Source organism: Myxocyprinus asiaticus, chromosome 25 (genome assembly GCF_019703515.2).
Source record: "Myxocyprinus asiaticus isolate MX2 ecotype Aquarium Trade chromosome 25, UBuf_Myxa_2, whole genome shotgun sequence".
Classification (NCBI taxonomy): Eukaryota; Metazoa; Chordata; class Actinopteri; order Cypriniformes; family Catostomidae; genus Myxocyprinus; species Myxocyprinus asiaticus.
This window is the reverse complement of record NC_059368.1, coordinates 43185021-43202251: the sequence shown is the minus strand read 5'-3', so window position 1 is coordinate 43202251 and position 17231 is coordinate 43185021. Positions and strand designations below refer to the sequence as shown.

Sequence of the window (17231 nt, the reverse complement as noted above, 5' to 3'; positions counted from 1 at the left end):
CAAATCAAGCACAAACGAACGGCACCGGTTCGGGACGATTTGGGGTGGAGAGTGACGTAACTGCTCCCGAAAAGTTTCTTGCTATATCTGAGTAAGGGAAATAGTTACAGTGTTTCTTTTAATGGCACAAAATGAGCACAAACAAACAGCACTGGTTTGGAGCGATTTGGACCAAAAGGGGTGGAAAGTAACGTCACGCAGTCAAAAAATTATGTCTAATATTTTAAACACCGAACCAGCACAAACATTCATTTTTACGGCACAAATCAGCACAAACAAATGGTATAGATTTGGTAATGATTTAATTATATGTCAAGGTTACTAAAGCAATTGCTTCTCTACACTGCTTCCTTACAGCTCATTACTGTAGGACTGCTCTAATCCATGTATCATTCGTTCATTTCATATTCAATTAGGAATTCAAAATCTGAAAAACAAATAATGACTTGTTTTCCCTAATTTCGATGTAATGCTCAAGTTAAATATAGGAAATTGGAAAAATAGCCACGGGACACTGTGCGTTTTGATTATTTGATTTCACTAATATGTGGCTTGAATATTTGATTCGTACATATGGGTGAACCTGAAACGACCCTTTCTTCTGATGGGTCGACCTGTACCGTCGTCCTCTCAATGATGTGAGACAGAATACAAGTTCTCTGCTGTTTAATTGCTCAGATGAATTCATCTCAGTCTCTCTCATCAAATAATCAGACACAGTGCCTACACATAACCGTCAAATGTTCACTGAATGCAGACAGGTTTTCGTCTTCATGCGATTCAGCATTAGGACAATCATTACCACGTGAAGCAATTGATGAGCGATATACACACACACACATTAAGATGTTTATTAAGATTAATCCCTCACTCTGTATGCGTCATTTAGCGCGTCACGGTAGACTTACAGTCGGGATACCTTTTGTCCTAATAATTAGTCTAAGTTAGCTATAGTTTGATTGCTTTAAATAAGCGTTTTTAAATTGACATCAGTGTTTCTTGCATTTTTTAAATGAGAAATCATCAAAGAGTATTGAAAGAATACTCTTTGAAAGTTTATTTTCATTTTTACATATTACAGTGAAATAAAGCAAGATGCGGTTCATGGAATATACAGACTTAACCTAGGGTGTATCCAAGACAGATGAGCATTCATGCCAGTGAATTATAACAGCCACAACAGTAAATAACTAATGATAAATAATAATAATAATAACAAATAAATTGGAAGATATTATTACATTTAATATAAGACAATAAGTATTTACATGGGAGCGAAGAGTACTAATTTCAAGCTCAGATCATTCTGACATCCATGTTTTTGAATGGGAATATGGGTAGTCTTTACCTACTGGGTCGCATACGCAGCAGTTTTGTGTACCTTTTATTATCGGACAAATGTGAAGGCTGTGTAAATGCTCATTTTAAATTCACTGGTCGAGCTTTTGAGAGATGAGCATTCATGAACTTTCTTTAGCCCTATGCACTGTTCAGTCATTTTTGAACAGATTTTGTTTCTTCAATAAAACTAGTTATTGAAGGTACGAGACTTGGTGACTTTTCGTCCATTTCATATCTGAACACACACACAAAAAAACTGAGTTGATTTGATCATTCTAAGTGGTATAAAAAAAAAAATCACGCTTGTACTGTTCCAGGTCAAAAGTGACCACCATAGGAAATTAATGGGAAACACTAAAAATCTGATCTTTTTTTGCATAATTAATTATATAAAATCTACAAAACAGCCACAATGCAGAAAAAACACACACAGACATGAATGGGTGAGACTACCAAACATCAAGAGTGCAAAACTCACAAATACACAAAGCCTAACTGGTCAGACTATAAAACAAAACAATTCTTTGAAATTTGTCAAAAAATAAAATGCAGAACACACACACCAAAATGAATTGGTGAGACCATAACACATCTACAATGCTGAACATGCATGCACACACACACACACACACACACACACATGTTGGTGCGGCTATCCTTATGATGACTCTCCATAGACATAATTATTTTTATACTGTACGAACTATAGATTCTATCCCCTACCCCTAACCTAACCCTCACAAAAAACTTTCTGTATTTTTACATTTTCAAAAAAGCATAGTTTGGTATTTTTTATTTTATTTTTTATTTTTAAGCGATTTGAATTATGGGGACACTAGAAATGTCCTCAAACCACATTTATAGCATAATACTTTTGTAATTACTAGGGATAATAAAAATGTCTAAATACTCAAAATGCACAACTCTAGTCCTTTTACATGATTGAAGTTAGAGTTGTTACATTTCTTTCATAGCAATTAAAAAAATTACACTCAATGTTTCCGGTCACTTTTGACCGGGAACAACTGTAATGTGATTCAATAAAGAACAAGGCATAAGGTTTAGCATAATTTCCATGATGAGCAAGTCCCTCACACCTGCTTCCCAGAGCAGGGTAAAGTTAGTTTTAGGTTCGATATTTTTGGGATATTCGGTGGGTGGAGTTTTCAGACGGTCCTTTATGCACCATAGACGAATATCCAACGAATATCAAACCTAAAACTAACTTTACCCTGCAGTTAAAAGTAAGCCTATGTCTTTACAATGTAGGCATATGCTTCAATAGTCTTAGGAATTTATGGTTATTTTCATCATCTCATTTAAAACCATGCCTTTTCAAACCAGAGCAACGTCAAATACAGTATGTTTATGTGTAGGGCTGTCTGATAAATTTGGCTATTTGATGAGAGTGATAGCTCAGCTGCAATAAACGTGGCGAGTTTTGGAGAATAAATGGTAAAGAATTTAATATTAACTGAGACTAATTCATCTGAGCAATTAAACAGCAGAGGACTTTTATTCTGTCTCACAGCATTGAGAAGACGACGGTGCAGGTTGACCCATCAGAAGAAAGAGGCGTTTCAGGTCCACCCATATGTGCAAATCAAATATTCAACCATATTTTATTGAAATCAAATAATCAAAACGCGCAGTGTCCCGTGGCTATTTTTCCAATTTTCTATTTTTAACTTGAGCATTACATCAAAATTGTGAAAAACAAGTCATTATTTGTTTTTTAATATTGGTTTTGTAAACGAATAATGAAATAAGTTGTTTTTTGTTTTTTCCGATTTTGAATTTCTAATTGAAAATGAAATGAACGAATGATACATGGATTCACTCTCTCTGCCATATTTGTGAACAAAGCCCATATACTGTATCTTCTGTGCACTGTGGGATCATCGGTCATAAGCATTGGGACACCATTAAACTGCTAAACTCTTTCTATTTATAAAGCTTAATAAAGTGTTAACTTTCATTTACACAACAAGAAGGTCTTTTTTTTTTTTTTTCTTCCAGTAAAAGTTAAGTTTCATTTCACACAATTCTAGCAGTGAAGGTGTAAAACACATGCTGGTTATTGCTTTTTTTTTCTCTTGGAAAATGTCTGGCCTAAATCATGGACATTTTACCTCAAACATCTTTGACATGTTAATTGCCATTATCTTGTGTCAGTTAAATTTTGCCTAGAACATAATCGATTCAGGTACAGTTAAAATGTAAGTTCATTCATAATTCAAAATGTTAAATCCATAAGACCCAGACTACAATTGTAAAAGAGGAATGTGATAAATGAATGTGTATATTGTGTGTTTACTGTGTGTATAGCTACTGTCAGTCAGTAAACATCTTTATGAAGATGAGCACAACAAAAGTTTAAGCACAAACTTTATTTGCAACATTATAAACAGATATACACAGCAGGTTGATGTGGAATATGATGCTGTTCTTTTTTTTTTTTTTTTTTTTTTTTTAAGCCTAAGTTAAGGTGTACAGTTCAACACTTGATTTTCAGTTAAGGTCTACAGTTCAACACTTATAAGGTCCAAAAACGAACATAACAGTACAGTTGAATTAGACTAAAGAAGAATAATCAATACAAAAATAGTGTCAAATATTTCTTAAAAAAGAGAGAAACAAATAAGCAAATAAATAAATAAATAATATGATGCTATTCTTTTGACAGCATCACGATTACTAGCTCCCATACTGGACACACATCGCTGTGCATGCTCAGGTAGGGCCGCTTTCAGCATTTCACAGCAACAGTGAGCGAGCCACCATTAACTTCTGATATGCTTTGCATCCGTTTCTTATGTGTGGGATTCGCAGACCCAATAATATCACGCAAACTGCTCGTACTGTCATCCAATGACAGGCCGTCTTACATCCTCTACGAGTGGCACGTGGGAGAGGGGGTGTGTCTTATAACTGAGTCGAAAGATTGGTTGCTCCCACGAGTCAGCAGTCCAATGGCATTTTTTAAACTCGATTCTCAATTGAAGAAAGTAAAGGAAAAGCAAAACGAAATGAAATAAAAGCCATTGGCAAATGGATGAGGAAAAGCAATTGGCAAATGAATTAAGCAATTGCCAAATAGCTTTTTAAAATGCAATTTAAAAGGTGCTTTTAAAGTGCATTAAAAAGTGTATTTTAAAAGACCCATTAATGTACTCATTTATTGCTAGATTTAATGACAATTTAAAGATTAAATAAATATGATTTATTAATGCACAATTTTATTATGAAATATAATGACATTTTTAAACATGAATTAAATAAACACATTTAAATGTGTCTTTTTACTTGTCCATTTATAAATTTACTTATTTATTTAAGTTTTTATTTTCAAATTAATAGATTGATAATTTATTTCTTCATTCTTTTTTAATTGGCACTCCTGGGCTTTAGCTGGTATGGATTGACAAATGGAAAAGAAAAGTCAAACAATAAAGAAAAGCAATTGGCAAATGGATGAAGAAAAACAACTGGCAAATGAATGAAGAAAAGTAATCGCCAGTAGCAGATTTAGGCATGGGGACATGTGCAGTTGCCCAGGGTGGCATCTTGCGGGGTGGCGGAGGCAGCTTGCGGGGGGCAGCATGAGGCACCCACACAGACACCATGTTTGGGTTTTGCCCAAGCGCTATACATAAGTGCTGTGGGTCAGTGGTTAAACAAAAATGATTTTGTAAGAACTAAGTTTTAGTCCTTGAAGTCATCCTGAATTAACTGAGGAAATACACATAGATGCATTGTACTTTGATTTTGGCCAATGAAGGCTTCCAGTCCAGTTGGAAGCTTATGGTAGGTAATTTTGGTGAACTCCATCCTGAGCTCATGCTTCAGACAGAGGCTCATGAAGAATCCCATGTCTTTGAGTTTGCATTAATTCATCCTCTGTGAAGTCTGTCTTAGTAGACTGAAGTGAAGTCTGGCTGGCACATGCAGTTGGTTATAATCACTCAGCGACACAGTGGGAGTCGGACATCAGGCAGGATCGGAAATTGATCTGGCAGGCTCTGGTAACCTCAGGATATAATCCAGAGGTTTAGACAGGGAAATAAATAGAATAAAATTAGCATAGATGCCATTCACTTTAAAGCAGGGTTAAGGAATAAGAGAAGTGTTTTCGGTTCCGGCAGACCTAACTAAAGCAGAATAACTATGAATTGAGGGATAAATTAGGTGTATGCCTGGCTGAATAGATAAGTGTTTTGTCTAGACTTAAACTGAGAGAGAGTGTCTGAGTTCCAAATACTGCTAGGAAGACTATTTCATAGTTTAGGAGCCAAATGATCTCCCTCCTTTTATGGATTTTGATATTCTCTGTATTGTTAACAGGCCAGAGTTTTGCGATCGTAGTGAGCATGATGGATTATAGTGTGATAGAATGTCACTTAAGTACTTTGGAGCTAGACGATTCAAAGCTTTATAAGTGATTAACAGAATTTAAAAATGAATACGAAACTTAACAGGTAGCCAATGTAACGTCGATAAAATGGGGTTGATATGATCATATTTCTAAGCTGCTGCATTTTGAACCAACTGAGGTTTATTTATTAAACCTGCAGGACATCCACCTTGAAATGCATTACAATAAGCTAGTCTTGAGGTCATGAACGCATGAATTTGTTTATCGGCATCAGAAACAGATAGCATGTGTCGTAAAGCAATATTTCTGAGGTGGAAGAATGCAGTTCTACAAATATTGGAAATTTGTTTTTCAAAGGGTAGATTGCTATCAGATATAACACCTACATTTTTTGTTGTAGAAGTTGATGTTACAGTACATCTATCAGGAGTCAGATTATATTTTTTTAGGTTTTTATTCCAATAATTAGTACTTCTGTTTTATCAGAATTGAGTAGAAGGCGATTTCTAGCCATCCACTTTTTTTTTTCTCTCCAATTTGGAATGCCCAATTCCCAATGCACTCTAAATCCTCATGGTGGCGTAGTGACGGAGGACGAATCTCTGTTGCCTCCGCGTCTGAAACCGTCAATCCATGCATCTTATCACATGGCTTGTTGAGCGCATTACCGCGGAGACATAGCGCATGTGGAGGCTTCACGCTATTCTCCACGGCATCCACGCATAACTCACCACGCACCCCACAGAGAGCGAACCACATTATAGCGACCTTGAAGAGGTTACCCCATGTGACTCCACCCTCCTTGGCAACCGGGCCAATTTGGTTGCTTAGGAAACCTGGCTGGAGTCACTCAGCACGCCCTGGATTCGAACTCACAGCTCCAGGGGTGGTAGTCCACGTCTTTACTCGCTGAGCTACCCAGGCCCCCAGCCATCCACTTTTAATATCATTTATACACTGTTAATTTTGAAAATTGTGAAATTTCATTGGGTTTCAAAGAAATATAAAGTTGGGTATCGTCAGCATAGCAGTGAAAACTAATTCCATGGTTCCTGATAATGTCTCCTAGGGGGACCATATATAGGGTGAAAAGCAGAGGCCCTAAAACTGATCCCTGTGGCACTCCATACTTAACTTTAGTTTGATCCGATAGTTCCTCATTTACACAGACAAAGTGGTAGTGGTCAGAGAGATAGGACCTAAACCAAGCTAATGCCTGTCCACAAATGGCAACATAATTTTCAAGCCTATGCAAGAGAATGTCATGATCTATGGTGTCGAAGGCAGCACTAAGATCTAAGAGCACTAGAAGAGAAGTGCAGCCGTGATCAGATGATAAGAGCAAGTCATTTGTAACTATAAGTGCAGTCTCTGTACTCTGATGGGGCCTAAATCCTGACTGAAATTCTACAAATATACAATTTCTCTGTAAAAATTAACAGTTGGGAGGACACTACCTTTTCTATTATTTTCAACATAAATAGGAGATTTGAAATTGGTGTATAATTAGCCAATTCTCCTGGATCAAGCTGTGGTTTCTTGATAAGTGGTTTTATAACTGCCAGTTTAAAGTTTCTTGGGACATGCCCTAAGGACAATGAGGAGTTAATAATTTTAAGAAGAGGTTTTTATATTACAGGAAACACCTCTTTTAGGAGTTTAGTCGATATTGGGTCTAACATACATGTTGTTGATTTTGATGATTTAATCATTTTTGTTAGCTCTTCCTGACCTATAACAGCAAAGGATTGAAGTTGCTCGTAGGGAATAATTTTAGTCTTCTGGGGTGCTGTGGCAGATGGATGCGTAATTCCAATTTTGTTTCTGATGATTTCGATTTTATCAGTAAAGAAATTCATAAAGTCATTACTACTATGCTGTGATGGAATATCTGGTTCAATCAAAGTTTTATTCCTAACCAATTTAGCCACAGAACTGAATAAACATCTAGGATTGTTGTGGTTATTTTCTATGAGATTGCTCAAATGTGCAGACCTGACAGTTTTTAGAGCCTGTCTGCAGTTAGAGACGCTATCCTTCCATGCACCGCGAAATACCTCTAATTTTGTATTCCATTTGCGCTCAGTTTTCCGAGCTCCTCTCCTGAGAGCATGAATGTGATCATTGTACAATGATGCAGGATTTTTCTCTTTAACTTTCTTTAATCGAAGGGGGGTGACACTATTTAGAGTGCTAGAGAAGACTGTATCCATATTTTCTGTGACATCAAGTTCTTCTGAGTATTTGAGACAAATCTGGAAGATTATTAGTGAAGCTATCTTTAGTAGTTGAATAGTTCTACCTGAATGATAACGTTGTACAGATTGAGTGACCTTTGCTAAACACAGCATACAAGAGACGAGGTAATGATCTGAGATATCATTGCTCTGCAGCAGAATTTCTATATTATCAACATCAATTCCATATGACAAAATTAGATCTAGCGTATGATTTTGGCAATGGGTTGGACCTGTCACATTTTGTCTAACCCCAACAGAGTTGAGAATATCGTTAAATGTTAATCCCAGTGTATCATTTTCATTATCTATGTGGATGTTGAAGTCAGTGATGATTAAAGCTCTATCCACAGCAACTACTAGATCTGACAGAAAATCAGCAAATTTTCAAAGGAATTCCGAATATGGCCTTGGTGGTCTATATACCGTTGCAAGAACAAAAATCGACAAAGAGTTTTTATTTCTATTTGACGATGTCACATTAAGCATTATCAGTTCAAAATAATTAAACTTATATCCAGACATTTGAGTACCACTAAAAATATTACTGTAAATTGTAGCAACACCTCCTCTTCAACCTTTCAGACGAGGCTCATGTTTATAACAATAACCTGAGGGAGCAGACTCATTTAAACTAATATATCCTAATATAATCAAGGTTTCAGTTAAACAGAGCAAATCCAAACTATGGTCTGTAATAATTAATTTACAATTAGTGATTTGGATGAAAACAATCTAATGTTTAGTAGCCCTTCCTTTATATGATGTTTATCTTCTGTTTTTTGTTTTTGTCAATAAAAAAAAAATCTAAATGACTTAATGAGCTTTTGTGTTTGGTAGTTCGGGGAACAGACACAGTCTCTATATGATATATAGGTGAATCATTATCTATGTAGTTTATGTGACCTGTGTGATGTCTCAAGGCAGCTAGCAGATGTTCGGATTAGCCAGTTTGTCTGCTTCCTGACCTGGGCCCCAGTTAGTCACTATTAAGACTAAGAGCCATATTACTAAAGAGGAGAGCGGCACCTTCTCTGAAAGGATGGTGTCCGTCTCTCTTTAGCAGGTCAGGTCTTTCCCAAAAATTCTTCAAATTGTCTATGAATCCTATGCTATTCTCCGGACACCACTCGGACATCCAACCATTCCGTGATACTAATCTACAATAAACCTCATCACCACGACGAACAGGGAGGGGTTCAGAGCATATTACAGTGTCTGACATCATTTTTGCATGTTCACACACTTCTATAATGTTGTCTTTAGTGATCTCCGACTGGCGAAGCTGAACATCGTTAGTGCCGACATGAATAACAATCTTAAAAAATCTTCGTATAGCTTTAGCCCGCTTATAAATTTGATCTGATGTCAGATGCTGTGGCACCCAAAATGCATTTAACAATGTTGGCCGGATCACTATTTCCATGTTCCTTACAATAAAGTCACCAATAACAAGGGCACTTTCAACATGATTCTCAGTGGGTGCATCACTGAGTGGGGAGAATTGTTTGGAAATCCTAACAGGAACGGGAGAGTGATGTCACTTTGCCCTACGAGTATGCTGCCGAGACGTCACCCAAAGGCCCTGCTGCAGGGGCTCTACAACCGGAACCAAAATGTGTGTTGCATGCTGTACTACCCGCATCCGAAACCGCCAGTAGGGCTTCTCTTTCTCACTGACCTCCACTAGCGTTCGGATGCGTGTCTCTAACTAATTTATCTTCTCCGTCAGCTTGACTAATTCTTTACATTTATTACATATGTTTTTATTGTGGTGGTGGTTTTTGATCAGCGGGGGTTTGAGATTTATGTGAATCCCTCATTTAATAGTTGTTGTGGTGGTGGTTCCTGATCACCAGTGGTTTGAGATTGATGTAAAGATCTGTGTAAAAAATGCATGCGGTAAAGCACGCAGTTTAAGCGCGATAAAAGTAGAAAGGCGGTGTGCACAGTAAAATGCACGTAGGTGTATCACGTTAAAAGTACAAAAGTGGAAAAAACAATGCGTGCGTAAAATGGGAGAGATTAAAGATGAAACGTTGAAAATAGAAAGATAAGCAATGCTAAGCAGGCTAGCAGGCTACAAACACGAGCACAAGCAGCAACAGGAACAGGAAACAGCGTCACCATAGGGCGAGTCAAAATAAATGTATATGATAATCAACATTATGCCACAAATGCTGTCGATTGAACTTAACTTGTATTGAACTCGGAATATTCCTTTAAAGAAGTCATTAAACTGTGTTCAGTTTACAGAGTCCAAGGTCTCTTGCTCTGACATTGTGCAGCAGTCTTCTTCTTTAGTCGTGTACCGAAATTTTATGCTGGAGAGATCATTTTAAACACAAACAGACTTGAAGGTCTTGAAACATTTATTAAATGAGAATTAATTTACGGCAGCTGTACTATAGACCATTCTTCACTTAATGAAGATAATAAATCTCGAGTGTTCCAGTGCTCGCTCACTCAATTTCACAGTGTACTTTCTGTTGTTTGAGGTATGCATTTTTTATTTTTTGCACACTTGCTTAGATTACTTTTATAACTCATTGTTTTACATATTAAATTGGTTGCTATTTCTCAGTAATGTCCCCTTTTATTGCTGAGAAAAATAAGCAGCTTCAACCAAACTAAGAAGGTTTTTTTCAGGTCAGGCTGATCTGGTTTGCTAGAAGAATTTTGTGCACTTGGCCAGACAGGGAGACCAGCTAGACCTCCTTAAACTTCTGAGACCAGAGTGTGATTGCTGTGTGCATTTTCCATTTCCTTTTTGATTTGTAGCTAGTAGCACCTAATAAACATGCGGAAAACAAATTCTAGATCAAACAGTTTTTCTTAAAATTGATATTCACATATATGGACAGCGGGACTAAGTTGTGAAATTTTAAATAATACCAAGCTGTAGAAAATCAGATTGTTTTTTAAAAATTGTTTATTATGTGTCCAGGAGTGTTGGTTATTCAGTTTTTTGAGACGTTGTAGACATGACAGCTGATTTTCTGTAAAGCTGAATAAGTAATTCTTAATGGCCAGCATTATCCAATCACTGCCAACCATGTTAAAATAAAATGTAGCATTATAAATTCAGAATCTATGTAATGATTACCATTGTCCCATGTCTGCCAAACATGTTGAGCAGTCTGTGAAGAGGAGGAGGGCTTGGCCGGGCCGTGAGGATGGACACCTGGCGCTGAGTTACCCCAATCAGCGTGAGAGGGATAACGTGAATTGTCCACCCAGTCTCCACTTCGTCTTTGGTAGGGAAGACAGTGACATCTGCCACACTGTCCAAACATCATTTGCAGCCTGAAACTGAACCTTTGGTTGGATTTTTGGAGTGAATGCACTTAGCTGCATAGAAAGCTATAGTATGTCCCCTTGCTTCCTTGCTCCCTATTTAGTGAATGACTTAACCACCAGTGTACTGTCTGTCTGCCCTGGTCTCAGAACAGTTTGTACATTATTTTCATCATAACTCCATATAAAGCCTCTGAAAGCAACATTTTTCAGCTTTTGTATGAATACATTTATTCTTATTGTGAAACTGCACAGTAAATATAGGAATGAATTTACTAATGTTAATGAATGGAACCCTGTTGTACAGTGATAACAAATTAAAATAAAGGAAATTTATATTCAAATGAAGCGAAATGACCCACTGATGTGTTAATGTTGAAATCTATTCGAAATAACTAACATGTTTTTCAACTTTTAAGGGAATTGAGGGTCCTTTGAGGGTCCTAAAATCCACATATGTGAACATCATGTTTATTAGCGTACTGATGTGTGAAAAATGAATGAATTATTTAAAGCGGCATATCAAATGAAACTAGAGACGCTACTCTTTACAACCAAACAGGTTTCAATGAAAAAACTTACAGGTTTCTTACCAGAGCTAATTTTGTTGGCTCTGCGCCCATGAAGTGTTTCATGGAAATCAATGCCATGCTGTTGTCACGTGATGCGGCGCGCCAGAAGTTTAACCCTTAAATGACAGTCTAGAGTGTATGTTGTGTATAGCAAAGTCAAAATACAACGTCCACGCATGTGGACACAGTGTCACACGAGGTAAAACCAGCTCCAGACCAGACCTGTAAACCAGATTTGGCTGGTTTAAGCTTTTTTTTTCATGTATTGTTCCACAAAGCTTTCTCACTCTAAATTTTTAAAGCAGACATGGATTAACCCTATTTACTTAATACATGTTCATGGCCTTATTATGCACATGCTAAGGAATGTAATGTTTATTATGTAATATTTCATACAAATACAGTTAAAATCTTTTTTTAAATGACTTTCCTTTTCAGCTGATGTCATCAAGCCCAGCTGTCATATAGAGACACGTTTCTCCATCCAGTCAGTTCCTTGTGCATAGAATCAAGTCCTGACATTTTTTTTCTCATTGAATATCCTGTTTCATTTGGAAATTCATCAGATTTCCAGATAAAAGTACATTGAGTTCAAAGGCTATTTCATGTTGACAGATAATCCCGCCCATACTCGCATTATTGGTTGTGACAGTGTTGCTGTGTCGGGCTGTTTGTGTTGGTCAAACAGATGGAGTTACGTTTTGAAGCACCAAAGAGTCCCAGTGTTTACACTTTTCAGTGGTTTTATTGCCGTGAATCAAGCTGGACACTAATGCTTGTATGCAAATGTACATTTTTGGATGTTAAAATACTTTCTCCTATCCCAGCTAATCCATTGGTAGGTTTGTGATGTGTAATGTGTGTGTTTTCGCAGCTGTTGGAGGGCAGTTTCACCTCTCAGGTGAGCCATGAAGTGGATGGCCTGATCTTCCAGCCGATAGGGGTGAGTTTTACCTTCAGTATTTTGTACATATTCATTAGCATGTCATTCACATAAATGTAAACTGGTGGAGTGGAAGTGGAACGTGCCGTCAAATTCAGAAAAGAAAATGCAGGAATTGAGGCTGGACAAAGTAACTTTAGCATATTAAAGTGTAAATAGGAGTGTCTGATTGTGCTCAGAATGGAATACTAGCTTACTACATACGGAATACTGCACAGTACATATTGTATACTGCTACTTTTTAAAATAGTATGTGAAACAGAATGCATTATGCATCAACAACATTTTAGACAGTAATATGCTAAATTGTTGTCGTTTGATTACATTTTGCAAGTGATGTCCAGTTGTCATCTTATTTTGCATTTTTAATTCAATTTGCGTAAAAGAGAATGTCTTTGTCGGTCTGATTAAATAATGAGTCAAGAAATAGATGTTAAAAATCACAGCTCATATCACTTCATTACACTGGAAATGAAAGGTCAAGCTGAGTGCATTGTGCTGTGGGAGACCGTATTCTGTGCAGTGTGCTCTGGTCGTAGACTGCACATTTTGGTAAATGCACATTTTGGTCATCTAGAAATTCTATGCATACAGAACATTCACATGCTGTGCACATTATACATTCTATATCTTTTCCTTGATCTTGCGGAACTTTCAGAGCCATATACAGGGTCGAGAAGTAACAGAATACATGTAACGGCGTTACGTATTTAAAATACAAAATATTAGTTACTGCATTCCATTACAGTTACAATTTAAATCGTTGGTAATCCAAATACACGTTCATTCAAAAAGTAGTTTGATTTCTGAAGACATTACTTTGCATTGTATTGTTATTTGTTTAATTTAATATTTAGTCTGTTCAGTTAGAAATCATTTTTATGGATAAATGTTGTGATCTGAGAAGTATTTGAACATCGGTGAAACATTTTCTTATGATGTGTTACATTCATACGAGCAGACAGAGGGCACTTTTACACTGTTATGAGTGAAAAGGTGGAAATGATGTCATTGAGGAACTTCCCCTTGGGAGCTTTATAGAGGAACTAGAGCATATTGACCTGTTTCATGTGACGTCACTGTATGTCCATGCTGCCATGTTTGTGACCAATATTCCATATACCTTCATTGTGCTGCGTTGTGAGATGGGACAAAAACCTTCTTCAGGAGTTAAAAGTAGGGATGCACCGATCCGATACCTGGATCGGTATCGGCTTTGATACTGAAGCGTTTAGACAGATCGGGTATCGGTCCAACGAGCCCGATCCAAATTCGATACTGTGTGTTAGTCATGTTCGTTACTGTCAAGCTCCAAAAATGACATAAAAGAACCATAAAAACACCATTAAAGCAGTTCATAGGACTTGTGCATTTTATTCAAAGCCACTTGAAGACGTGCGATAACTCTTGAATCACAAAAGGCTGTGTTTCATAAGTAAATATATAGTATGCGCAGCACCAGCGTGTTAGTGAATGGTGCTGCTCTGTTGACACAAACTCATACACAGGCTGGTGATGCACTCGCAGCTATTTTTAGCCTTCACAGCGGTGCGCAATATTTGAGCGCTACTCAAGAACAGCATCTCAGATGTAGATGCTCAATAGTTCTGTTCACTTATAATATGCATTTAGAGCGGCACCAGAGGTGCATTTTACCAGAATTTGAATAAGCGAATTAAACTACTGTGAACTTGCCTACAAACAGACACATACAGGACTTCCTGGAGAGTTTAGAATGTCAAAAAAGCGTGAGGATTTAAAAAGTGCACGGTTTAAATATATTACTGTTGTATTAAAATTCAAATGAAAAGTCAATAATATAATATACAATTTATTATTATTATTATTATTATTATGATTATTGTCATCATTAATGTTTGTTTACAATTTATAACAATATTTAAGTTGAATGGGTTCCAAAAAATAACTGTGTGAATGAAAAGTGGACTGATGTCTTACAACTAAATTGAACAAAAAAGAAACCTGAATCCTTTAAAGTCCAGATGCAAGTTGAAACATTTTTGAAAAAAAAAGTATTTTCTACTGAAGACTTGAAGACTGGAATTACTGTTAATTTTGCTGCTACATTATCCAGTATACTAGTTTATAATAAAGTGTTTCTTAATAAGCTATACATTTATATTGAAATAATGTGTAGTTAGAGGTTTGTTTTTCTTTATATATTAAAGAGTACTTCCAATTAGTTCCACACAATAATGTAAAGATATTCTAAACTGATTATGCAAAACAACAACACTGGTATCGGCTTGGGATCGGTATTGGCCGATACTGAGATTTCCGATATCGGAATCGGATCTGAAGAGAAAAAGTGGTATCGGTGCATCCCTAGTTAAAAGCAGCTCTTACATTCATACAGACAGGATCATCACAGACGTTTTTTAATACTGTGACTAAATCAGACCAGAAAACAACACAAAAACATTTCCCAGATGGCACACGTACGTCTCCGAGACGTTCGTTTTAGATTTGTCATCTGGATAGCATCCCATTTTAATAAACATCTGCTGCTTATCTTACAAAGTTCAGATTTAAAAACATTCTAAATCAAAAATGTCTCAAAGATATCTGCTGAATGTCTGATTGTGGGCGTGTATACTCGCCGGTCAGACTCGCCTGCATCTGTGGATGAATCGTGGGTAAAATATCTTTATATGTCCGTAAAATTTCAATTTGGTAATATTTGTGCCACCTTTAGACCTGTATGAACTTTTCCTGGGACTTAGCGTGGATCAAAAGTAATTTTTGATGTTTTTCTTGATATCATGTTTCAGGTGTTTTTCCATTCACCGCTATTGTTTCCTCCCGCTGATGGTCACAAATATGGCGGCTGCACTGATACAGGTTAATATACAATTTAACAGAAAACAGTTAGAAAGGCTTTGACTGATGAAACATGAATCAAATAAATACACAAATTACAGCAATATGTGGTTTGTCAGTGTTTTTTATGCGGTTTGTGTTATTTTACAAGAACAAAGGATGCTATAGGAGAAATGCTAACCAATGTAGCATTTAGTATCATATAGAAAGCTACAAATAATATATTTTCTGCATTATTCTATGAACAAAATCAACATACAGTGTGAAAAAGATGTGGTTGTATGCACTCTTTGGAGCAGCAGAAATGGTTTACATACATTTAGCTTTATGCTAACCTAAAATCTTATTTCTAGCCCTTACCTGCACCTGTAACCTGGTGTGATTATATTTTATAATAGATTCTGTCATGGACACATGGTTTCTGTTCTTAGTGACAGTGAGCACAAAGGATGAGCAATCTTTTGTCAGAACATTGCATACATACATACATGCAGGTTAAGCTACTGGCTTACCACATAGAAATACACGAGATTCACAACAAGTTTGCAGTATTGACAAAAGAATCTTGGCATCAATATGACATTGACTGTTTAGAAATAAAACAGATGAGTGTTCAGTGGTTTCAAATTCTCTTATAATCCAATGGTTTCATGCTCTCGGCAGCCAATAATTCACAGAGCAAAATACATTATGGGTGACACAAACCATGTTTATCCTTACAGCAAGTGAACCCGTATTTAATGTTTAAAACATCTGGGTCATATTTTCTTTTACCTTGTGTAGTTTTGTTCATGGTTTTTAAGAATGAGGGCATGTCTCACAACCTTCACTATATCTGTGACTAAAAACCTCTGAAATCATCAAAAATGCCATAAGTTTTTCTTGGGAAAAACACATTTCCATTTCTCCCAATATTGTTCACCCTTTCTGGAAATACAAAGTAAAGGTCACCACATGTGCCAAATTCCTGCCTTACAATGAATAAATAAAAATGTTTTAAAGGAAGTGTTTTCAAAGCCATATCTCTTAATATGATGTGATTCTATCAAAAATATTTCTAAAGCTGGTCCAATTTTGCTTTTCTTCCACTTTAATGCAGTGAAATATTTTTCATACAAGTAGAAAAACATTTCAGTTGACTCTTCGCTAAGCTCCGCACTTTAATTACTGTTGCTCTCTCGGAATCAATTGGAGATTTCTGTGAACAGCACAATTTTCACTTCTTTCTTTTTTCTTTTTTTTTATTGGTAACAATTTAATGGATATTATTCTTACATGGGTTGAAATGTGGTGTGACATTACAAAGCAAGCTACTCTTTTAAAAAAGTATTTAGCTACACTACAAGCAACTAACTACTAACAAAAAACTATGTTAAAGCTATTTAAAGTAAATAATATGTTTGGATGTAAAGCAATATAACTGATTACTGAATTCAGTAATATCACCTGATAGTTATATATTTAAATAGGGTTACATTCCCTAACATAAAATGAACTATGGATTTACTACAGTTAAAATAGTTATATTTATTTATATTTATAGTAAATCTATAGTTACCACAAAATTTACCATAGTTACTAAAGTCGTTGTAAATACAGTCATAGTGTTGCAAAACAAATTTTTT

The 17231-nt window shown here is 36.3% G+C and overlaps 1 protein-coding gene across 2 annotated transcripts in view; it reads left to right on the top strand.

Moving 5' to 3' along the window:
* Positions 1 to 17231, top strand: part of LOC127415814 (mRNA-capping enzyme-like) — a 135736-nt gene that overhangs the window by 68988 nt on the left and 49517 nt on the right. For both annotated transcript variants that reach the window (XM_051654783.1, XM_051654782.1), the window contains one exon: positions 12697 to 12765. In XM_051654783.1, coding sequence (XP_051510743.1) covers positions 12697 to 12765 — 69 coding nt within the window. The remainder of the gene's footprint in view (positions 1 to 12696; positions 12766 to 17231) is intronic.